The sequence below is a fragment of the Nicotiana tomentosiformis genome, chromosome 8 (genome assembly GCF_000390325.3).
Source record: "Nicotiana tomentosiformis chromosome 8, ASM39032v3, whole genome shotgun sequence".
NCBI classification, from domain to species: Eukaryota; Viridiplantae; Streptophyta; class Magnoliopsida; order Solanales; family Solanaceae; genus Nicotiana; species Nicotiana tomentosiformis.
Window position 1 is genome coordinate 87,073,987 of NC_090819.1, and position 24,599 is coordinate 87,098,585.

The 24,599-nt window shown below is 34.6% G+C and overlaps 2 protein-coding genes across 3 annotated transcripts; one reads left to right on the plus strand and one right to left on the minus strand.

The window, feature by feature from the left end:
* The first annotated feature begins 565 nt into the window (after positions 1–565).
* On the plus strand, positions 566–12,109 carry LOC104103704 (uncharacterized). 2 transcript variants are annotated; one of them, XR_011410442.1, is made up of 5 exons: positions 566–973; positions 5,057–5,175; positions 6,254–10,286; positions 10,791–10,948; positions 11,729–12,109. XR_011410442.1 is itself a non-coding variant. In XM_009611629.4 (2 exons), exons 1-2 carry the CDS (start codon positions 9,145–9,147, stop codon positions 11,775–11,777), a joined length of 1,191 nt encoding a protein of 396 aa, XP_009609924.1. In that variant the 5' UTR covers positions 6,254–9,144; the 3' UTR covers positions 11,778–12,109. The 2 variants fall into 2 exon arrangements, 1 of the variants encoding a protein (XP_009609924.1); XM_009611629.4 differs by lacking the exons at positions 566–973; positions 5,057–5,175; positions 10,791–10,948.
* A 1,833-nt stretch (positions 12,110–13,942) lies between these two features.
* On the minus strand, positions 13,943–18,550 carry LOC104091265 (3-ketoacyl-CoA synthase 10). Its single transcript, XM_009596552.4, has 4 exons — positions 18,075–18,550; positions 16,725–17,350; positions 14,568–14,938; positions 13,943–14,470 (listed from the first exon to the last, which is right to left on the minus strand). The coding sequence occupies exons 1-4, from the start codon at positions 18,474–18,476 to the stop codon at positions 14,259–14,261; spliced, it is 1,611 nt and encodes a 536-aa protein (XP_009594847.1). The 5' UTR covers positions 18,477–18,550; the 3' UTR covers positions 13,943–14,258.
* Positions 18,551–24,599: the final 6,049 nt, after the last annotated feature.

The window sequence follows — 24,599 nt, forward strand, 5'->3', positions numbered from 1 at the left end:
TCTACATCAAAGACATGAAAGTGACAAGTACAAGGCTCAAAGGAGACTTCTCTCATCCGATGTGGAAACAACCCCACACCTCCCAATTTCAAAATAACAAATTATCTTACGGTTAGTAATAGTGGTGACTGTAATGGTAGAGGTGGTTGGTAATATATAGTGACTGGCGGCAACGAGAATGGGTTAGTGGTAGTGGCTTGTAGTAGCGATAGGATAATGGCCGAAGATGATAGTTATGCAGTAGAGTGATAGTGAAAGGTCCTCAATAAGAATCTTTTAATAATATTAAAACTATGTTCGATAATCCAAACTTATTTAAACTCACTAAATGAACTTATGCTCTAAGTATATAATATAATAAAAGATAAATGAGAAATTTTGAAACAAACTAAAAGAGTGAGTCATATAAAAAAGAGGTGGAGTTTTTTTCATCTTTCCAAGTGATGATAGAGTAGTATTTTTCGGTACATATATTATTTATAAAAAAATAAAGTAAATATTGCGTGTCGATTTATGTGTCGTTAAACCCGTCCGTACACTTTTCACCTAATAATGATAAAAACAAGGGAAAAGAGCAGACAAGCCCATAAGTAAGTAAAGAAAAATCAGTGAATAATAAATTCTGAGTTTTCCATCCACTTACTCGGTGCCTCTGCTGCTAAGCTTTGATTAAGCGGATAAGAAGATAAGAGGGAGAAAAATAGCATAAGACATTGTTAGCCAAAGGTGTGAATGGAATCCGAAGAAAAGGGATAGAGAGGTTGGTTTTGTTTATGTATTTAGTGGGCGAATCCCATTGGTTAAAACCCTTTGATGAGGGAGGCAAATTTCTGAGGAAGAAGATGATTGGCTGAAGCAGGTCTCCTCATCAGATCAGATCAGATCAGATCAGAAAAAAGGAAGCCAATTCCATCTTTTCTCTCTTTCTCCCTTTGATGTTATCCACAATTCCACCCAACTCCCCAGCAGTCAGGTCTCTCTTCTCTTTCTTACCTTTATTTTAATTTATTTATTAATATAATTATTATTATTGCTGCTGTTATCTATTTCTATATTTTAATTAAAATATGGGGATTTCTACATATGTGTGCAATCCTAAAAGTATTACTTAATTATGAGTTCTAAATGTTTGTATTTGTTCTCACATCGCCGCTAATAATCTATGGCCAACCAGGCATATGTCTAGTAACACTTTGTAACGGTGTAAAATTAGCAATTGATTTTTAATTTCTTTTTTTTCCTCAACTAGTGAGTGTGTTATAAATTGTTGTCACAGCATAACCGATGTCTCCAACAAATATTATATTTTTTGGTAGAAATAAAGGCTGGAAAATTTTTGCCTGTAAAACTAGGCTGGATTCTGTTTGATAAATGTCATTTTCATCACTTACTCTGGTCGGTGTGGTATTTTATAGATTAGTTTCTAGATATGTATCTATGTTTTCATATCATTGCAAGTTTGGTCAGCACAAAATGAATGAAATTGATATGAGATTAGATGGAATTGTTGTGCCTAAATCAAACAATCCAGATATTAGGATTAATATATTAGAGGAATGGGTGAAAATGTTTGATAGAATTAAAATATGGTAGTCGAAATGGAGAAATGCTATTGATGTGCTATGTGATAGAATGACACCTACCATAAGTGAGAGGTTAGTTTTATAAAATAGTTAAAAAACCAATAATGTTATATGAGAGTAAATATTGGCCTAAAGTCAAACTTTCACAATATGAATGTTGCAGAGTTGTGGATGATATGCGGTTTTACAAGATTAGAGAAGATTAAAATAATCAAATTAGGCAAAAATGTAAGTTCAAAATATTGAAATGCACTAGTTTATAGGCGTGAAATCATGAAGAATGAAACTATTAAAATTGGATGAAATATACCTAAAATTACATGAAAGAAAATTACGTCGGAGAACTTACAAACTCTTGAAACTCATATTGACCTATAAAAAAAGTGTGTACAATTAAAAAAAAGATATATATAGGTGATATTAGTTAGTTAGAAATATGTTTTACGTTTACTATTTAGTCTTGTCAGAAATTTATATACTAGTACAAATAAATTTTTTAATATTTTTTTTGAAATGAGTTTAAATGAAGTGATATAATTAAGAAAATTTATATACCTGATCTCAATTTACTTAAAATTATGTCAATCTTTTAATTCTATTCATACCACATACAATGTCGCATTGTGTAGAAATCTGTGGGTAAGGTATGGGATTCGTGTTTTGACAATACATGCATGTTAAACTTGTTTTTTCTTGAGTGGAAAATGTATATTTAATTTGTCTTCCAATGGGTTCTATTGTTTTTATTGGAAATTCTACTTCCTATATGTTTTGGGGACAATGAAGGACTGATATTATGGTAAGAAATGATCTTTTTTTTTTTTATTGGGACCTAAAAATGGGTTTAATTGTTAAGCAACCTCACTCGATGCGTAGAAATCTGGGGTTGAACTTAAAGGATTGATATGGTAATATGAGATGCTCATAATGTTTTTAGGACAAAGATTACTTTTAGCCCGCGGCCAATACTATTTATATTCGGTAGTTGTAAAAGAGTATAAAATTTATATATTTTTTGTATATAACATATAGAGATGTATGTGTGTGTGTGTATATATATATATATATATATATATATATATATATATATATATATATATATATTTTTTTTTAATTATATTTTATTTTTTTATTTTTTCCGGCTATTATTTTGAGAGCGACTACAATGTCATTTTTCATATTTTTTATGGGTCGCAAACGGGTTCAATCATTTGCTTTGGTAATTGATTAATTATTTTTAGAGTTTCTTGTAATCTTGGGACTCGAAGCTACGATATTTAAGTTATTCACTTGAGGCGTGACAAAGTTTTTCACATTTTTTTACCTTCTGACTTTTCCTAGTAGAAGTGTGGACAGAGACAAACAATTTTATAAAACTTAAGGTGCCTTTTTGGTTCTTTTTCCATTACAAAAGAAGTTGCTTTCCAAAGTTCTTCGATATTACAAATTAATTGGAATTGTTTACCGCACCTGTGTGGCGTAGCTGAATAAAGTGGGTGAAAATCATGTAAGATCTAAGTTGCTCGTCTTCACTTTTAGTTCTGTACCCGTGTCGATACGATGTGGGTGTGGGTATAGGTGTGGGATCCGTGTCGGATCTGGTCAACCGATTTTGGGTACTTTGACCAAAATCAACGGAGAAATTTGGGACAAATACAATAATTTTTGAAAACAAATCAAAAGTTAGGGTGATATGGAAGAAAATGGAATACCTTGTATATATAAATTTTTATGTCAGTCATTTTCCTTTTATCTCCTAAAATTCTACTCTTGTTCAATATTTTCTCCTTCTCGGAACACCTTGTAAGTTTTTCACATAATATCTCATAATTTAGACATATTTTTATAACTCTATTTTTAAATAATTAAATTATTTTTAGCCGAATCCCCGCACCCGTATCCGTACCTGGATTCGTACCCCCGAATCTTTAAATTTAGATCATGAAGGATCTGACCTCTAGATCCGCACCCGTATCGGACACCCGCACCCGAGTCCGAGCAACTTAGTGTAAGATCAGCGCTCAAACTTAGTGAGACAAAAAACGTTGGATTATTTCTTACTATATGTGTAAGTCTTAGTAGAATTATGTATTTATATTAGTGAAAAGATTCCGATGGAATAATCGAGGCGTCCACTTACATGTCTAGTGTCAAAATTATTACATCTCACCCGGTGAAATAGTTGAATTGCTTATATATATATATATATTGAGTGATTGTGTTAGCTCACGCCGATATTTAAGTTATACACAACAGACAACAGTGTATTTACCTTGGGCTAATTTTATTGCACTATCTGGTCCCCATAAGAAGATAGCACTCTATACCTCCTTTTTTTCTTTTAGAAATTGTAAGGTAAACACTCTATACCTTTTTATTTTATATAAAGGTATTTGATTAAATATTGAGTTTAAAGTGTTAATGAAATCCATATTGTTTTAGTGATTAAGGGCAGTCAGGTGCATGAAACATCCCGCTTTCTGTAGGGTCTAGGGAAGGGGTATTGGCAGTGCCGGCCCAAGGGTAAGGCTGCTAAAGCACCTGGCTGCTAAAGCACCTGCTTTGGGCCTCATAATTTTTGGGGCCCCAAATTTTAATAACAGGTTATATGTTAATTTATTTTTAGAATAATATTTAGTGTTCTAAATGAGAAAATACAAATTTTCATAGTAAAAAAGTAGGATTAAATTGTTGATCATAAGTTGAGAAAAAATATCTTTTTGAGAATCACTCTCTAGATCATAAATTGGGAAAGGATTCGATTATTAATTCATAACTCAATAAAGGTTAAAACCTTAATACAGTCCCACACTGTGTATATCTCAAGAGAAATTAAATGGATTAGATAAAATTATTAATAACTTTGCATATGAAAAACTAGAAATACAGAATTTAAATGAAATTATATATGAATTTTTCCTTTTATATAAAAAAAGGCCCCTCATTGAAATTTTTTGTTTTAGGCCTCCATATTTATTGAACCGCCCCTGGGTGTTGGGTTGCACCCCAAAGGATATAATGTAAGTAACCTAGTCTTTTGTAAGCCTACTCTGATACAAGTATCAGTGGCTGATGCAAGTATATTGTTCTGGTGACTATAGAAGAAAATTCTAAAGTGATGGCTGAAAAGCTAGACAATAATCACATCAAAATTTAAAATTTGTATAGTTTGATGAATTTAAGTGCTTGAATTTTTTTTAAGTTTTATAGAAATTTAGTGGTGCCTGACATTTTAAATTGGCAAGGGGGAGTAATATTTTTAAAGATTGACAACAGTATGGTGATCCTAAACAGAACTCTTGCAATTCCTATATTAATATTTGCGAGAAAGCGTAGCCTTTTTCTGTTACTGATATTTATGGAATATTATTGCCATTTGCTAAAATTGATTGCCTGACATCTTTAACCTGTATAGTTATGTGAAAGGTTGGATACCTTTAAAGAGCCTTTTTTTTGCCTCCTGTTGATGATAGGACATTTCCATGTGAATGATGGTTGAGCAATAACACAGCTTTCACAGTTATCCTTTACTTGTTTGGATCATAGAACAGAAAAAAACATCACACAAAAAAAGTTACCAGCTGTTTTAGAGGTAAATTCCTTTTTTGGATTGAACAGTCCTCAGCATATAGTGGTATTAAATGTTGAATTAAAGCTCAGACTTTGGTGAAACCTCATAATTTACTTGTCCCAATATTGTATATAGTAGAGTGTACCCTATTGATTTCATTTAAAAAAAAAGAAATTCTATGTTTTTGGGACAGATTACTGCATTTGCTTCCTACGTACACTACAGTGTCATACTCGTGAAGACACAGAAGGTGTCGGGTGCAACTCCAAGTAGTTGATTGTACTTAATATTAATTGACGTTTTTAACTTTTGATTAATTTGAAGCTTATAGTTACTGAAATTACTGTGTAGTGAGGTATTAAACTAGATAGACATTAGTTGATATAAAAAAAATTTTGATGACGAAGGGGAGCCTTGGAGCAACGGTCAAGTTGTCTCCGTGTGACCTATAGGTCACGGGTTCGAATCTGTGGAATACTGGAATCAACCACTGATACTTGTATCAGGGTAGGTTGTCTACATAACATCCCTCGGGGTGCCCTTCTTCGGATCCTGCGCGATCGGGGAATGCTTTTTGCACTGGGTTGCCTTGTAATTTTTTTTGATGACGTTGGTGTCTGAGTCAGTTTATACACACATGACTAATTTATCATCTTCCACTAACACAAGTATCAAAGGTAGCCTGGTGTACTAAGCTTCCGCTATGCGCAGGGTCCATGAAAAGGCCAAATAACAAGGGTCTATTGTATGCAGCCATACCCTGCATTTTTGCAAGAGGCTGTTTCCTCGGCTCGAAAACATGACCTCCTGATCACATGACAACAACTTTACCAGTTACGCCAAGGTTCCCCTTCCACTTGTACAAGTATCAAGTAACTTTATAGACTGTTTGAATTCACCTACTCTTGCTTCTGCCCTAATTTAAATCTTAGATTCCAAGGTTGTCAATCTAATTCTTCTTTAGTTAGACCTTTCTCTTTCTTATGTTTCTTTAAGTAATCATATAATCAATCTACGGTTGGTTATAAGCTAATCCCTTTTTACTGTTATTGCTGTTACTCAAATCTTCTAAAAGACTCAGAAGCTATGCCATTGGCAGGTCCAATTAGGCATTAGAAATTAAATAGAAACTGTTTGGGAGAAAAAGCAGCAATATAGGAAAGAAAACAGAAAGAAAAGGAAGGGAGAGGTATGGAGCATTTCTGTCTTTAACAGGCTGTGTGTGAATTGCCTTTCCTAAAGGTCCAAGTTCTCTGTTTTAAGAACAGACACTAGTCATGTCAACAATTTGAACAATAAATATTGGATTTTATTACACAAATATTATTTGCATTTCATTATGCTCACATACAATTGTTTATGCAAAAGAAATGAGGTTACAAGAGTATGGAGATTCTCCTGTCAGTTTCTGTAGCCTTCTGCTGACGTTTTGATCCTGGTCCCATGGGTACCAATTTACAAGCCTTCAGACAAATTGCTTGAAAACCATCAGAAGTTATTTGCCTAAAATGCCCTCTTTTTCAATCAATTGAAAGGTAGAAGGAATAGCAAAGTCTTCAACAAGAACAACTAGTGCGCTAATGTCTTATACGGTATATAAGTCTCCTACACGACTAAAACACTCTTAGAAAACATAATATCGAAAGTAAATATACTAATATTACTAAAATATATTCTCAATTATATTGATCATTTTAATTCATTATGCCCTATTCTTCACTTGGTGTACATGGATTCGAGAAGATTGTAGGTCTTTGCAGACAATTTTCTTCTAATTAGTTGTAGGTGATCACCTCGTCCCTGTTTTGACACTTTCGCTCACCATGGTCTCACATCTATGAATCGATGTGTCTGCAATTCAATGCAGGACATTTTCAAACCATCTCAAGTGGACTCTTCTCACTGTGTTCTCGATGTAATACTACTCGCAACTTTTGCCAAATGTGATCATTATAATCTTGTACAACTGCAAATATATCTTAATATCTACTAATTTGCGGCAATCATCTTGTGGATATGATGGACTTTAACATCTCTAACATTCACTCTCATATAACATTTCTAAATATCTTTCTATACATAATACCTTGATAACACTTTTTTATCTCAACTTTTAAACTATTTTATTTTGATTCTATGTGTAATATCTTTATCTATTGCACCAAAATAGCAAAAGTAAAGTCTTTGATGCTTACAATACTTTCTAGGATAATTTTTCTGGTTATATATATCTAATGACAACAGTAGCGGTTGATCTCTGAAATTGATGACCTGAGAAGGGTCAGGGCCATGTCATGACTTAATTAGCCACATAATTGGGGTTTAGTACATCTATATATATTTGTAGGTCCACTCTGTTTTCCTCGATCTTATTAGTGACATCTGGTGGACGGTAGTTAAAGTATAAGATGTGTGATAAAACCAGCTGTGAATTGCCGTTCTTGAGCATTGAAGGTCTTCCTTGCAGGCCTTAATTATGCAGGCCAGTGGACTACCTTTTCTAATTTTCTTCCAATAGTTTTGAATTCTTGTTTCTTTAGTTGTTTTATTATTTGAAGATTCCATATATAATGAGACTACCCAACCTAACCAAAAAGATCACATGAACATATGCATAGACTTAGTTACAGCACCGAAGTCATCAATGTCCATGTATCTTGTGAAAGTCCATTATTTCACACTTTGGATTTTCTCTAACCGTATAACGGACAGTCAAATTGCTTGATTTGAATGAAATTTTTTGTTTTCTAGTTCGACATCTCTTTTTGGATTATTAAGCTTAGAACCAAGGTGTTCAAACTTGACTTGAATAGATGTGGTTGAGCCACTCAGTCATTTTATATATTACTTTTAGGCTTTAGCACCATCTTTTGTATGTTAGTTATGGAATGAGATTGAGTTATCCAAAAAAGGAGAAAGAACCGAGGGGTTCAAAATATAGATTCTAGATTCTAACTTAAACAGTTAAACTAATAATTCACAGTTGCATTCAATTCTCAATTTAAAGTATCTTTATAGTTTTTCTTAACCGATCAATTCATTGTGCAAATGATTATTCTAAAGGCGAAGTTGCATATATGAATGAAATAAATATTAAAGAATTGGCTCGGTCTCAACTTGGTTCGATTATGCTGTACAAAGCTTGATTGGACTTGTTTTGTACTGCCAAATCTTGGTTTGGTTCACCTTGGACTCGACTTTGCTTGTTGCTAAGGCCAATGACGGAGTTATGTAGAGCCAAGCGAGTTCAATTGAATCTCTTTCATTGAAAAATTATATTGTGTAACGAATATTTTATTATACATAAATTGTTGCATCCCCTTGAGTCCTTGACATAAGAGAATATTTTAATGTAATGGCAAAAAGGATCCAAAGTTGCTTTTGATCATAAGTTCGAATTCGTAATTTTCTAAGATTCTTTTGAACTCCCTTGCATAAACTCATGACTGCACTATTGACTATAGCAAGTTCATGAGATTAGCTCGACTCATATCTATTTGGCTCAATGCTCAAATTAACTTATTTATAGGTCAACCTTTTTATATGCTTGATGTTGTTATAATTGATCCTCCAATTATGATAGGAGCATTATGAATCATACCTCTCTAACTAGATTATTATTATATTTTAAAAGGAGAGAAGTGCTTACACTTGTAATTGTCATTTTGTAGAGTAAAATCTGTTATGTAACTTCTCCTAACTACCCATCTAAGACAAGTAACAAAAGTTAATATAAAAATGGGAAAAAAATAGGTATGTATTTGCAAAAGTGAGAAAACTCCAAAAGAATTTAAAAACCCTAGAGACTGTCTCCAGCTATTTATAAGAACCCGAGACCTCCCTAACCTCTGCCTCTCCTCTGCATAGTGTACTTTGGCTCTCAGAAAGTGAATGACATGTTTCTTTAGACCGACCTTCTTGCCATTTTGACATCTTCATTTCCATCTAAAAAAAGAACAAAAAATCCAATCCCAAAGCCATTAGTTAAAGATGAGGGGAAGATCTTCACCAAAGAAAGGAAACTCGGCAGGAATAATGGAAGTAGAAAAGGTTGACAAACTAAGACAAGAGCCTCATCTCTCCGGTGCCTATATTAGAAACCTAGTCAAACAGTTAACTTCTTCACGTACCAAAGATCCCTTAAATCCTAAAGACAATGATGAGAATTCAACAAAAAATGATGATAGTTTGTGTAGTGATACACAACAATTATCACAGCCAACACCACCACCACAACCACCACAGCTTAAAAAGAAACAAGTGAGGAGGAGACTCCACACTAGTAGGCCTTATCAAGAAAGGCTTCTAAATATGGCCGAGGCTCGGCGAGAGATTGTCACTGCCCTTAAGTTTCATAGAGCCGCTATGAAACAACAGCAACAACAACAACAATCTCAGACAGGGCCACAGTCGTTAGTGACTTGGCCTCAAGAATCTTCAGGAGAAGAACAAGGGAAGCTAAAATCCCGTAGAAATCCGAGGATTTATGCTTCCAACACTATAAACAATAACATACCAAGTTACAACAATATGGAGAATTTCTCCAATTCAACCTTCCCTAATTGCCTTCCACAATATCCTTATTCCTGCCATGTTTCATCCTTTGGTTCCCAATTACCTTTACAAGACCACCTCAATTTTCCACTTCCCAACCAAACATTAGGCTTGAATCTCAATTTCCATGATTTCAACAATTTAGATGCAACCCCTTATTGTAGTAGCAATAACAACACCTCAGTCTACTCATCAGCATCCCCTTCATCTTCTTCAGATGAATTTCATTATGTGGGATTATCACAAGAAGGAGCTCCAATTCAGATGGTGAATTCTATCAATTGTGAAGATTCAGGGTTGCATCCATCAATGGATGACCAAGAAATGGCAGAGATCAGATCAATAGGAGAGCAACATGAGATGGAGTGGAATGATACCCTCAATTTGGCAACTTCAGCTTGGTGGTACAAGTTCTTGAAAACCATGGAAATTGACCCTGATGATGAGAGTAATGTTGCTGAGGATTATGGGTGTTATCCATTTGATGAAGTTATGGAATTCCCAGCCTGGTTGAATCCAAATGAAAGCTGCTTGCAACAACAGGTCGATGAAACCTATTCTGATCCTACCTTACCATGGTAACAATTCCTTACTCTTCTCATTCATCTTTTTGTTTTAATATTTTTATCTCTTTTTACCGAGTAAAATTAAAACATAGGAAATGTTTTTTGTTCCTAGGTCATGTTACTGTACAACCTCGGAATGCTCTTTGCTTATTTTTTATTCATCTTTTTACTACCTTTTGCGTGGAAACAACCTTCCGCCGAAATACAAAATAATATTGAGTAAAACAAAATTATTTGTATTAGGTGCTTACATCACCCTGTATAATTTGACCCTGTATTTCTTAAATATTTTTAATTATAAAGTATTATAACTTATAATATTTTTTTTTATGTAGTTTTGCTAAATTGTAAATTTTATTTTAAAAAACATGAAGAATCTATATTCTAATTCACCGTCAAAGTTTAGTACTTTGACAATTCGTATTGTGAACTGTGCCAATTTTTTGAAACGGAGTGAGTAATTATTGTTATAACTTATAGGTTATTGATTCGAGCATTGAACTATGTTTGTATCAGGGTAAACTTTTAGAGTGCGGTCTACATAATATAAGGGCGAACCTGCATGAATTCAGCCCTTTAATTACTGTGGTACAGGCGTATAGCTAATGTTCTGCACATAGCAGAAGCGTACAAGTATATTGAGTTGCCCAATCATCTTTTTACATCAGATTTTGGTAAATCTTAACCCAACGCCTTCAGATTTATCCCGTAATACTTAAATCTTTTTGCTCAGAACAATTATCAGTAGATTTTAAACAAGTTTGTTCTAATTGGCTAAGCTTTTAAATTTCCTGAGCCAAAACAGATGCATGGTTAAGCAACACCCACTAACATCATGTTTTGTTAGTATTAGTACACAGAAGCATGGGTCTTTGCTAGGATTGACACGTCAAGCGGTGGAAGAAATGAAAGTGACAACCCATTGGTCCCACCTTTATTTTTGGTTTCCTTTTCCTTTTTCCTTTTTTGGTTATTTTTTCTTCGTTTGGGGGGTGTGGGTAGGGGGGTTGCACTTGGAAAATATTGATTTTGTAATTATCTCTTGTGAATTTTCGGGTAGTAATCACCAATAACATACTCAGTGTAATTTTACAAGTTGAGTCCGGAAAGAGTGAGGTATACGTCAAATCTTATTTCTATCTTATATAATTAAAAAGTTGTGTTTTCAAACATGTTTGAAAAAATTTTGGTTAGTAATCATGCAGCCAAATTGCATTTCTATATTTCTTCTTTTATTTATTTTGTAACTAAAAGAAGGAAGTTTGATCCGTCTGTTTTTATTTATTGTTTACTTATATATTATCATCATCATCATCAAATCTTTGACCTTTTTGTTAACTGTCTTTTTCAAGTATATTATTATAAATTATCCAGTGAATATTCGTTTTCATATGTCACTAAACTACTATCCTCTCCATATATATATATTCTTATTTTAAATTATTGTGTTACAGTATGGACATTGAAGAAATTGAAGGAATGGATGCCGAGTGGTTAGCTTGAACGAAGAAGATTGATTGGTTTTTATCATAATCAAATCTTTGGCTTTTACATTGAAGCCCCCAATTGCTGTTTTTTTTTCTTTTCTCTTTTTCGTTTGGGTAAGGAGAATTTAATTTTTTTCCTTTACTTTGTTTTTTCTTTAAAATTAGTAATAAAGGCGTTTGCTACAATTCGCAGGCTCTAGAGAAAAATAATAGATGAGGGAGAAATTATTATACGTATGTCTCCCAGTTTTCCTTTTCCATCAATTATGAGAGATCTGATATTTAATGGTTCTCATCATTGTACTTTTTAATTATAGCTAGAAAATTTTGTGTCCCATTTGGTTGTGATATACTATCTTCACAAGAATATTTTAGAATTTCTGGGGCAAAATTATTGAACAGAAGCTTCCAAGTTTCATAAGAAAAGGGTCAATAACTTTTTTCTGAACTTGTTTTATCCTTGGATCACAAATAAATGTTTGTACATCAATTTAATTGGTTACTTAGGCTAGTCTAAGAAATATGCATTTTTCTGTTACTAATTCAAAACATTTGGAGATGGCAAGTTGTTTTTAATTATTAATTTATTCAAGGAAAACGTCGTACCAAGAAGTTCGAAAAGAATTATATTCAATCTCTTACGCTGTGCAATAGACCTCTTGTACAAAACCTGTTATACCCTAATTAAATTATCTTCAAGGGTGTTTGAATAAATTGCCTGTTCTAGTTTTTATTTTTTCCCAAATTTTTGGTCATATTGGGGATTCGAGAAGGGAAAGGGGGAAAGTTGATAACAACAACAACAACAACCCGGTATAATTCCACTAGTGGGGTCTGGAAAGAGTAGTGTGTACGCAGACCTTACCCCTACCTGGGGTAGAGAGGTTGTTTCCGATAGACCCTCGAAAACAGCCTCTTTATATTCCTCCAAAAACTCCCCACCTTACTCTTGGGGTGACTCGAACTCTCCCCACCTTGCTCTTGGGGTGACTCGAACTCACAACCTCTTGGTTGGAAGTGGAGGGTGCTTACCACTAGCAACGTCTGTTATATGCACATGAACCCACTGGTGACGCTAGCCACCGTGACTCAACGTAAAATGCATCTTTTTAGATGATTTTCGAAAGAAAAGCTTTAATATATAGTAACTAACATATATATATATATATATATATATATATATATGACTAACAAAGTACTATATAAATGTTGGAAGGGGAATTAATGAATATTTAGCTTGAGGTTATTAATGCATTTTATAGGGCAATTCTTAAGCTTTCTTGCAGCTTCAATCTCAAAATTACGGTAAAAGAACAACATCGTGAACAATCAATAGCAAATCCTTGAATTTCCTCTATACTATATATAGTACTCCTAACAAAAACCGAATTTTCAACGTCTCTAAGAGCACTGTTACACAACTTTTCATGCCATTTTGTCTTCTTCAGGGCTTGCGAATAATTAAATAAGAGATCTAAGATGAGCTTTTAGCTCTTCCATATTCCCCATTATAACACTCACCTTTCACACAATCAAAAGTTGACGAGTATTAATTTATATATCTTAAGTTTTTGAGCTTAATTAAGGAGAGTTTATATATGAACTTTTTTTGGGGGTAAAATACTATCTGCATGCATCAGTGTTCAAACCAAACCATATACGAACCTTTTTATTAGTTAAAAACATACTACTTGTGCATCGATGTTCAAACCAAACTTTATCGACTTGCTATGGTCAAGTCTATGCGCATCTAGTAATTTGGTGCAAACACCAGGTGTAATTAGGTTTTTACCCTTTTCTTAACTTTGTGAATGCATGCCGAGCTATTGCGTGGTGCTAGTATAATTGTCTTTTCTGTTTCATGCTTTTTGTTATGTCCATGCACTTTCAAATTAAGAGGGCGAAATTCGGTAGAACAGTTTTTTTTTTTTGTTTTTGATCAAAGGTAGAAGAAATGTAAAAACAAGAAAAAGTAATAATGATGACATTCTGATTAGCTATTTCTGGGTTTTACTTCTTTTTCTTTTGTTTTGAAGAGTTGTAGTACTGATTGTGCTATATATGGAGATTGGTCCATTTACACCCATAAGACAAAATAAGCTCACACTTTTTCTTAATTATGTGTCAACAAATACAAAATGAGAAGAAGAGAAGAGATAAACAGAGAAATACAAACAAGAATAGTACATAAATAATTTGTTTATCACCAATGTATAATGTTCATAATACATTTTATTTCACAAATTGTCGACAACAAGAAAGATATGCTCTCTATATTAATTTCTTGTAAGTTGCATGACCATTCTTGAAGATTAAGGTGAACATCATATGATCTAAAGGCCAAGGCCAAAATTATATTGGAAAGAAGCTATATATGTTTGTTAATCCTTTCCACAAAATCAACTTAAGTATAATAACGTAACCAATATTCTTGACTATACATTTATATAGTCATTCATCCATCTTGTAACTCCAAATCTTTCATGAAAACTCACACTTATTGTGTGAGAGACTGAGGGTACATATCAACGCAATCAATCCAAGGATTTGTTGAAGGCTTTTTAACACGGCGAATGGCTTTCCAAACAGCACTGTTACACTTAAAACCTGAACCAAAAGCAATTTGCCACACACGGTCGCCTCTTGCAATTTTCTCCTTTGCCTCCAAATAAGCCAACTCGTACCAAATGCTGCTACTAGACGTGTTACCTGTCGAAGACATAATATAATTAATTTATTAAAAACGTTCTTTTTTATAACAATCGTTTAACCTTTTAGATGAGATGGTCACACGATTCAGTATTACCAAATCGGTGCAGTGTGGCCAGAGAAGCTTCCATATTATTCTCACTCAGTTGTAAGTTCCTTTGAAGCTCATCAAGGACAGTTTTGCTGGCTGCATAGACACAGAAATGCTCGAAAGCGAGTTTGTAGTCTGGAATATAAGGCTTATTGGCCAGTTGGGAATTGGAATTGCCTTTGGCATTATTATTTTTATTGCCAAATAAGTGCCTCCAAACTAGGTTTCCAAAGAAGAAGAGTTGTTCTGATAAAGGTAGAACCAAAGGGCCTAATGTGGTAATGTTTGTCTTCAGAGCATCTCCTGCTACTTCTACTAAATCTTTACTGATCCTTAGTCCCTTGTAACGTTGGCTATCTTCTTCTTGGTAGATGCACCTGAGGAATGTATTAGATGCACTTACATTAGCCAGTGGCATATATATAGCTAGGAACTCTAATAGGGGATTCAGATGTGACTCGAGCAATTTTAACTATTTTTGCTACTACACTAGAATCTTCTGATATGTTAAGAAAGTTCAACAAATTATGTATATGCAAAAGATATTTAATTTTTTTCTAACAGTACATAATTTTCTTACGGAGGAAATTCAATTGAACCTTATTGCGTTCATATATATATATATATAGCTCCACCCCTACGTTTAGCAATTATGTTTTGCTAAATGAACTTTTGTTTTCACATTGTTTAATGTGAGAAGCACCATCGATTAGCTAGGATGATAGGTTACTAGATGAACACCCAAAGGTACCAAGGATGAAGCAGGAAAAGCACACGTAATAATTAACTAATTTTATGGGTTATATGCTAAATCATTTATGCTATGTATCAGTGACGAAATCAGAAATTTAAGTTGTGAATTTAAAGTCATGCTTAAATCTTCTATTCCACTTACTAGAATATTTTCATATATCAAGAGAATTTAATAACTTTTATATATATGCAAAAAAGAAAATTATTTTTGCTCTATTTGCATAATATAATTTTCGTTTGGCCTTTTTAAGGAGCAACATAGGGTGAAATATTTCTAAAGTTAACGATGGTCTCATTTGTATCTCCAGAAAAAACCATGCATGTGATATAGACATAATAATGATTATGACATCCAGCTTAATTAGTGTGTATTATATATTCAAATTAATTGTTTATGAGAGAAGAGCTAGTTTATATTAAGCATAATTTTATGGGAATCAGCTGACACAAGTAAGATAAATATTATTGTATTTTCTTAGTCTTTAAAGATACATCTTGTTCACTTATTTCCTAAAGACTAGATCAACCTAATGAAAAGGAGGCAAATGCAAGAATTAATAGCCGCTCACCCTAGCACTTAAACTAAAAATAGTCGGTAAATGTATAATATATGAATAATTTATGTATTGTATATGTATAATTGTGTATAATCAATGTATAATCTATGTATATGACTAGAAAAAATAAACAATTAATATGACCGGCTATAGGTGTAAAACCCCTATCTTTAATTGTTGTCCCCCCCCCAAAAAAAAAGTAAATGCATTGTTTAATTTGGTTAGCCTAACTGCTAGTCCCATTTAAGTCAACGAACTATTAAATTAATCTTCTATGAACAGCCTTTTACAATAAAATATCGACGAAATTGTTAAGAACACAAATGTGAAGATAAATGGTATGTTGGTCCCAGGAAGCCATTTATTAGACAGATGGGACATTATCTGGTTCTAATAAATGGCTCAACCGTGTAGTTTGAAATTAAACTATACCTCCTCTTCAAGTACCGATATATATGTATCACCTAGCTAGCTAACATTAAATGCAAGTTCGCTATACCAGCACAATTTCTGATAGCAACAATTATTTGACATATTAATGTTTTGACAAATATATATATTTGAGCTCTCTTTAAAAACTGAAATTTTGAATTGAATTGGTTATATAATTCAATATGGTACCAAAGCTGACTGTGGGATCTTAGTTTCAAATCTTACGGAGGCTTACTAACTATAACAAAAAGAATTTACGAGCTTGACCTGTGAAAATGGATTAGGTGAGCATGCATGCGAGTAGGCGTGTTGAAGATATACTTACCAAATAAATATATATAATTTCTCTAACCACTTAAATTTTTAGATGAAATAGTCACACACAATAAACCAATAAAATTGTATTTTAAATAGAACTTACCTGAATGCCCGATCATTGGAAGCTTTGTGTGTCCTGACTATGTGCTCGAGGCTGTACTTAGCACGGTGGTAGTCACGGCGGCGATTAGAGAGGAGAAGGGCGGAGCAACCCATCCGGAAAAAGCAATTAGGGATAAGCATAGACCTTTCTTTACCCGGATACCAATTAAATCCAACCATTTCAGCACTAACCACCACTGCATAATTATTAGGGTTAGCTTGTAACATATCACGTGCCAAATCCAATGCTATAATCCCAGCACTACAACCCATTCCTCCTAAATTAAAACTAAGTATATTCCCTCTCATTTTGTAGTGATTTATTATCATTGCTGAAAGTGAAGGTGTTGGGTTGAAAATGCTACAATTCACCACTAATACTCCAACGTCCTTTGGCCGAATCTTCGTCTTTTCGAACAGTTCGTCGAGTGCTCCGAACATAACCATTGATGCTTCGGCTCGGCCTTCTTTCATGGTGGCGGTGTTTTCCGACGATCCGATCACTTTTGGGACGTAGGTTTCGTCGCCAATTCCCGAGGATTCTAAGATTCTTTTCTTGAATTCCAGACTTGGTTCGTCGAATTTCCCAGATTTTCGTACTAACTCAATGAATTCTTCCTTTGTTACCTGCCCATATTATTCGCATGCCATGCATTAAGAATAAGGTTTAAGTTTTACAAATTAAACTACACTGTTATACGAAGTTTTACATTATTTGTCATAACATATTTCTTACTTTATTTTTGACTTATCAAATCATGCACGTTTGGAAATAACCTAATTTGATGGTGCAAAAATGTTATACAGAGCATAAAACTTAAACTCGTCGGCATATAAGCTTAATTTCAAATTTCTATAGAGAAAAATAGAGGGATCTAACTTTAAAATTACTAATCCCCGAATTCGTTTGTTTTTCTACCTCACTTTAGTGCCATTTGTTAGATATAGTTTTCATTATAGAAATTAAAATAAATAATAAATGAAAAAAATAAAAGATAATTAATCTACTGCCACGAGCTCCTATTCAAAGTAGATTCTTTTTCCTGCTGCTTCTTTTTTCGCGAGGGAAAATAAAACGAGTCAGCTAGCTCCTATACAAACACAAAAATAGAGTTTCAAAAATAAAATGGACTAAATCTTCTAATACGATAATTACCATTTTACCTTTCATATAGTAGTACTAGTTTTCAAATATCTAGCTTCTTCTATAAAAAGTCAACTAGTCGTATTTTCATTTCATTCACATAGAAATGATTAACTAACAATCTAACTACAAAAAGTGATGGATGATTTTGAACAAAAAAGGAAAAGAAGGGTACAGGCATAAATAATTAGGAGTAACAAAAATTACCTTAAGATCATCACTTGGTTTGTAACATGCAAAATCAAGAAGGTAAATCGGTCTTGGCTTAGACATGATGTAAAGAGAGAGAGTGAACGCAAAAAGTGCTACAAATGACAAGACTGTAGCCAAGTCATAACAAGCTGCGTTATCCCAAACTTTCCTCCACAGCTCCTCTCTACTAAGGCTGCCCACTTCAGCACTGAAAACCAACACCAACACTGGCACTGTAGCCAAATATATCCCATGGTTTATCAAGTAATGATACCCTAATTTCACATATTTTAGGTTCACTGACTGCAAAAAATCAGGCAAACGCCTCCGTACCCTAACCGAGAACTTTTGAGATCCCCCATCTGATATCCCACGGTTCACAATCTCCGTTGACAAAAGATGTTCTTCTCTAGCCATACTTTGGGACTGATTTGTTCCCAATGAAACGGTGTAGAAATATAGGAATAATGTATCTCTCTTACAAGATAATGAAAGGAGGTGAAAGTCTTGGGAGTATTTATTATGGAATGCAGGGATGGGAAGGGAATTAGGTGAAGAGAACATTAATGTGGGCACCCAACTGAGAGAGGTGTAGTTGGGTGCTATCAACTAGCCATAAATTCTAGTAACACATTTATGACAAAGTAGTTCGAAATTATGCAAATGACTTCATTGCTTTGTGCATGCAAACTTGCTATGTTACTTACATCTTTGGTGGTATTTCCATTTAGGAAAAAGAAGTAAATACATATCGTGAAAACTTCCCACCACCTTTTCCTTTTTCAGTAAGTCCGTTAGGTGTTTCCAGCTCATGAACCCCAAGGACAAATAATTGATTGCCATTCTTATTTGATTTATTTATGTTTCTCTAATAAGGGTATTCAAGGAAAACCAAAAAAGAAATTGAAAGATTTAGTAGATTGTGTAATATTCTTAATCTTTCTAAAATAATTGAACATAGCTTGCCTTAATTGTTTCTTACAAATTGATAATGTTATTAAGGTGAACATGCTGTTGCATACATGCCAGGTAGCTAGTTTATTATCCATGGTGTTGTAACAATATGGTAAAATGGGCTTATTATTGCTCTGAAGTACTTTATTGCCAATTGAAGCAAAAGAAAAGAAAGAGTCCCGCCTAATGCAGGTGAATCTCAGTTAGAAGGATGCCAATTGCGACTGTAGAAGGGCTGGAATGTAAGAAGAATAAAGTGATGAGGAAGTTAAAAATTGAGCTTCTCCTTGAACTTTAGACTATTTGCATCTTCTCTATCGCCGTTAGTCAATGATTTTAGAAAGACAATGTAACTGGAGAATTTCATTTATGAATATTTTACCTAAATAAATATTAGGCAGTATATTAAACAATTGTTGTTATAGTTTTAAGTGCAATAAGTAATGGGATCTTTATCAAAATAACCGCACGGATTACTGTTTACTTTTACCGATTATATATAATCATATACATATTTATATATGAATTTTATATATATTATACATATGTATGAGAGCTTTATAATTTTCTTTAAAAAAAGATAAAACTCAATTATGTGTGTGTGACGGCCCGATAGGTCGTATTGAGTACTAGCCCTTATTTCTGTGCTCCGAGACCTCTATTAGCTTTATTTGATTTTTTTTGATTTGCGTGCGCAGTCCGTGTCTTTTTTCAAAAAGTTTTTATGTAAAAATTTGAAGAAAATATGATTTTTAACTTTAAAAATAACTTGAGTTGAATACGGTCAATATTTTATGTAAATGACCCCGGATCGGTATTCTGACGATTCCGGTAGGTTCATATTGTGATTTCGGATTTTTGCGTATACCCGAAATTGAATCCGGAGGTCCCTAGGTTGATTTGGCTTGTTTTGCCAAAAGTTATCAATTTTAAAGTTTGGAAACTTCCAAGGTTTGACCGTAGATTGCCTTTGTGGCTATCAGGTTCACATTTTAATTTTGGGACTTGGTATAGGTCCGTTTTGCTATTTGAAACTTACCTCCAAAATTGGGTGCAATTCGGAATTTGCTCAATAGGATTCGGACGGTTGGTTGCAATTCTAGAGGTTCTTGAGTTTTCCTTTGAAATTCCATTCGTTTTGATGTTTGATTTGTACTTTTAGGTGTTATTTTGGCGTTTTGATCGCGCTAGCGAGTTCGTAAGATATTAGTAGACTTGTGTGCATGTTTGGTTTGGAGCCCGAGGGGATCATGTGAGTTTCAGATGAGTTTGGATAGTTTGAGGATTGTTGGTGTCGTGGTTGCTTCTAGTGTCTGATGCAGATCTCGCAATTGCAAGGTCTGGATCGCAATTGCGAATCTCACTTTTGCGAACAAAACTTCGCATTTGCAAGCAGAGTCTAACATAGGTGACCTCGCATTTGCAAGGAATGGATTCTCTTTTGCAAACTGTCATTGGTCGCTTTTGCGAAGATAGTGGTCGCATTTGCGATCACAGACGACTTAAGTCAGCTTCGCATTTGCGAAGGGGGGACTGTTCGCATTTGCGAGTATTTTTATTTGCAATATTTGGGCTTCTAATACAAGGTTCGCATTTGCGACTTTTGTTTCACATTTGCGATGGTCACAATTGCGAATAAGAGTTCGCAATTACGACATCCGTAGCTAGGTAAAAAAGGAAAAAATCGGGACTTAGCTCATTTTACGCCACTTCTCAATCTTAAACACTCTAGAGGCGATTTTTCCAGAGATTTTTCTTCCCAAATTCATTGGTAAGCAACTTTAATCCATTTTCTTTCAATTACCCAATACTTTTCATGTGTTTTCAACATCAAATCTATGATTTTCATGATAGAAATTAGGGATTTGGGTAGAAATTAGAATTTTTGTAAAATTGAGATTTAGACCTCAAATTGAGGTTTCAGATTTCGAAATAAATCACATAACCGGCTCGGGGGTGAATGGGTAATCGGGTTTTGGTCCGAATCTCAAATTTTGACCAAGCGGTCTCGGGGTTGACTTTTTCTAAATTCATTAAAGATCGAATTTTTTTCACTCGTGAGTAGTTTTCTAAAGCTTATTGTGAATTATTTGATCGATAATTGGTTAGATTTGGTTGGTTTGGAGGCTTATTCAAAAGGCAAGGCCGTGGTTGATTGATTCACTTGGTTGCGGAGTGAGGTAAGTGTCGTGGTTAACCTTGACCTGAGAAAATTAGGACTAGTTGGTCTATTTGCTACGTGAATTATGTGTTGGGACGGTGCATATGTATGGTGACGAGTATCTATGTGTTGTCATTAGGTTAAAGCATACTGGTGGAAGTTATTTATTTGTATTATGTTGTTTCAATGACTATGTTTTCCATGTCGTAGTTAGATTATTACTCCTTTAATTGTTCGCATTCATATCTATTGTTTATTTTGAAGTTGTTGGGATTTTGAAAGTTGTGTTGAGTTATCATTACACTATGATTGAAGTAAAATTTCTTCCCACCTTGTCTTGCTATTTGGGTGTTGCCGTGCATTATTTGCATACAAAATTATTTATTTGAGAGATTGTGAGGATTAAAGCATGAAGTGATGACGTGCATTTGATTGCTTATTATCATTTATCACATCATGTGAGGTTGAGAGTAAAAGCACGAATGATGATACCGTGCAATTTCATTTATGACATTATATGGTGAGGACGAGAGTAAAAGTACGAAGGGTGATGCCATGTCATTGTTGATTTCATTACTTTATTTGATTTCCGGATTGATGATTTAATTGGTTGTGTTGTTGTTATTTTTGAAAAAAGGCTATTGGGTAATTTTGTACTTGCCATTCTTATTGTAATCCCTTTTCTATATGTCCCCTCCAAGTTAATATTTTAATTGCCCTACTTGTTATTTTGTTGCTTTATGTATATACTTATACATGATTTATGTAGGTGCCTTATCATAGCCTCGTCACTACCTCATCGGAGTTAGACTCGACACTTACGGAGTATATTGGATCGGTTGTACTCATGCTAAACTTCTGCACTTCTTATGCGAATACTGGTGTTGGAGACTTGAGGTAGAGTTGTTGGCATTCGGAGTCCCTGAAGTCCCCATCCATTTCTATCTTTATTGTTTATCTCATTTCGAACAGTTATATTTATTTCAAACCATACTTGTAGACTTCTAGTTGCTCATGTAGTGGTGACTCTAAATTTCTAGGATTAGAATATACCGTATATGGGATTATTCATGTGTTATAGCTTATTTGTCATTAATAATTGATATTATTATGTTTTAAATTGTTTAAATGTTAAATTGGTTATCTAATGTTGACTTGCCTAGCAAGAAGATGTTAGGCTCTATCACGGCCCCGAGGTTGGAAATTCGGGTCGTGACAAGTTGGTATCAGAGCACTAGGTTGTCTAGGTTTACGAGTGATGAGCAAGCTTAGTAGAGTCTAGAGGATTGGTATGGAGACATCTGTACTTATCTTCTAGAGGCTATAGAGCTTTAGGAAAATGTCACTTCTTTCTTTCTCTATCATTCGATTTTATTCTATCACTTAAGATTGAATCATTCCATTCTTGTTCTCTCGTAGATGGTAAGGACATGCACAGTATCCACGGTGGGTCAGGAGCCGGAGCCCCAGGTTGCTGCCACTACCAGAGGTAGAGGCCAGGGCGGAGGTCGAGCTAGAGGCATAGGCAGAGCTCAGCCTAGAGCACGTGCAACAACACCTATTCCAGAGCCTCAGATCGGGCAAGAGGAGGAGGTTCCTGTTCAGACCGTGCCGGTTGGACCAACTCAGGTTCCGGAGGGGTTTATTGCTACCTAGTACTTTGAGATGCCCTAGTCCGCGTAGTGGGCCTCATGGAGAGCGTGGCCCAGACCGATGTATTTCCTGTGGCACCAGTTGTCTCTCAGGCTAGGGGAGGAGCACAGACTCCCGCTACTGATAAGTGGGAATTTTGACTTCTTATTAGCACCTTTTTAGCTTTTGTTTTATTCTGAAAGTATTGAATTATGTTCCCGAAACTAATAAATTTGTGCAAATTGTAGGAATGCTGGAAGTTTGGTCTATCAAGATGAAATCTGACTCAAAAAGGAATGTTCCGAAGCACAAGGAAATAAAAGGCACTGAATCTGTGGCCGCAGGAGAAATTACAGACCGCAAAATTCCATCTGCGGCTGCAAACCAAGAAGCAAAATGCAACAGACCGCACATGAATTGTGCGGCCGCAGAACCAGGCTTTTACAGACAAAGATGCAAAGTTCAGAGAATATGCAGGAATACCAAGTCCTGAAGCCTTTGTGAAGTGCGGACCATACAAGAATTGTGCGGCCGCAGAAGTTTGCCTCGCGGCCGCAGTCCAGAAATGTGCGGACGCAGAAACCTCCTTCCTGCCAACTGAAGAAATTTCGGACCGCACATGGAATTGTGCGGCCGCAGAACCTCCCGAGGAGCATTTTTGCCTGTGATTTTTGGCCCTGTATAAATAGACGAGTTTCACAACATTAGTTCATGTTTGAACATTAAAAGCTGTTGTAGCCGTTTCTTTTTACTACTTTAGGAAGTTTTACATTATTTTGGTGTATTAACATTAGATTTTATCATTTTAATCTTTCATTATGGGTTTAATTAGCTTTTCTTCTTTATTCTCTTCAATAACCATTATGAGTAGCTAGATTTTTACTAGGGTTGTGGCCCAACCCAAGTGTGTAAACCTTATGGGTGATTAATTTAATGCTTGTTTATGATTAAGTATTGATTATTTAGCTTAGTTCATGCTTCAATTCTAGAATTAATGGTTGCAAACATTAATTCATGCCTACTTGACTTAGTCTCTACTTGAGAAAGAGAGACATAGTCTAGGATAACTTGGCTAACAAGGAATTGGATTAATTGAAAGATTGATTAACCCTAATTAAAGGGTTCAAACTAGAGATAGTAAGAACCTGACTTAAGCTCTTATCAACGTTTTTGGTTGAGACCCATTTGGACTTGAGAAAGCCAAATAGAGCAAAATCACTCTCTGACCGAGAGGTATTAAGTGGGTAATGTAGAGTTGAAAGCTATAATACACCCCAATCAATAAAATAAATGTTAACTTTTTTATCCAATTAGACAAACACCTAGGTTACAGTCACAACCCTAGGCCTTTTAACTATTTGGAAAAACACAATAAAACACTGATTTGCTTCTAGTTTCTTTTCTTAGCTTATAATTGCTAGAGTATAATTAGAATTAGAAATCAAAACCTATTGTGAAAGTGTAATTTAGCTATTCCTTTCGCTTTCGTCAAGTGTATACTCCTAACACCCCTAGTAACTTCCTATGGAAATCGACCATGATTCTTGTTGGGTACTATTCTTCCAATGACCGTTTCCACTCACTATTGAGTGCGGATTGGACGTGGGTCAATTTTTGGCACCGTTGTCGAGGAGTTAAAACGGTGTTAGCTATATATTTGGGTGTGTTTTTGGAATATCTTCTTTTTCTTCCGTGTTACTAACTTTTGTGAGAAATCATAGGTACAACCATGGCGAACATTGAGCTCGGAAATTTGCCTTTGGGGGATGTGGACGTCGAGGATGATCAAGTTG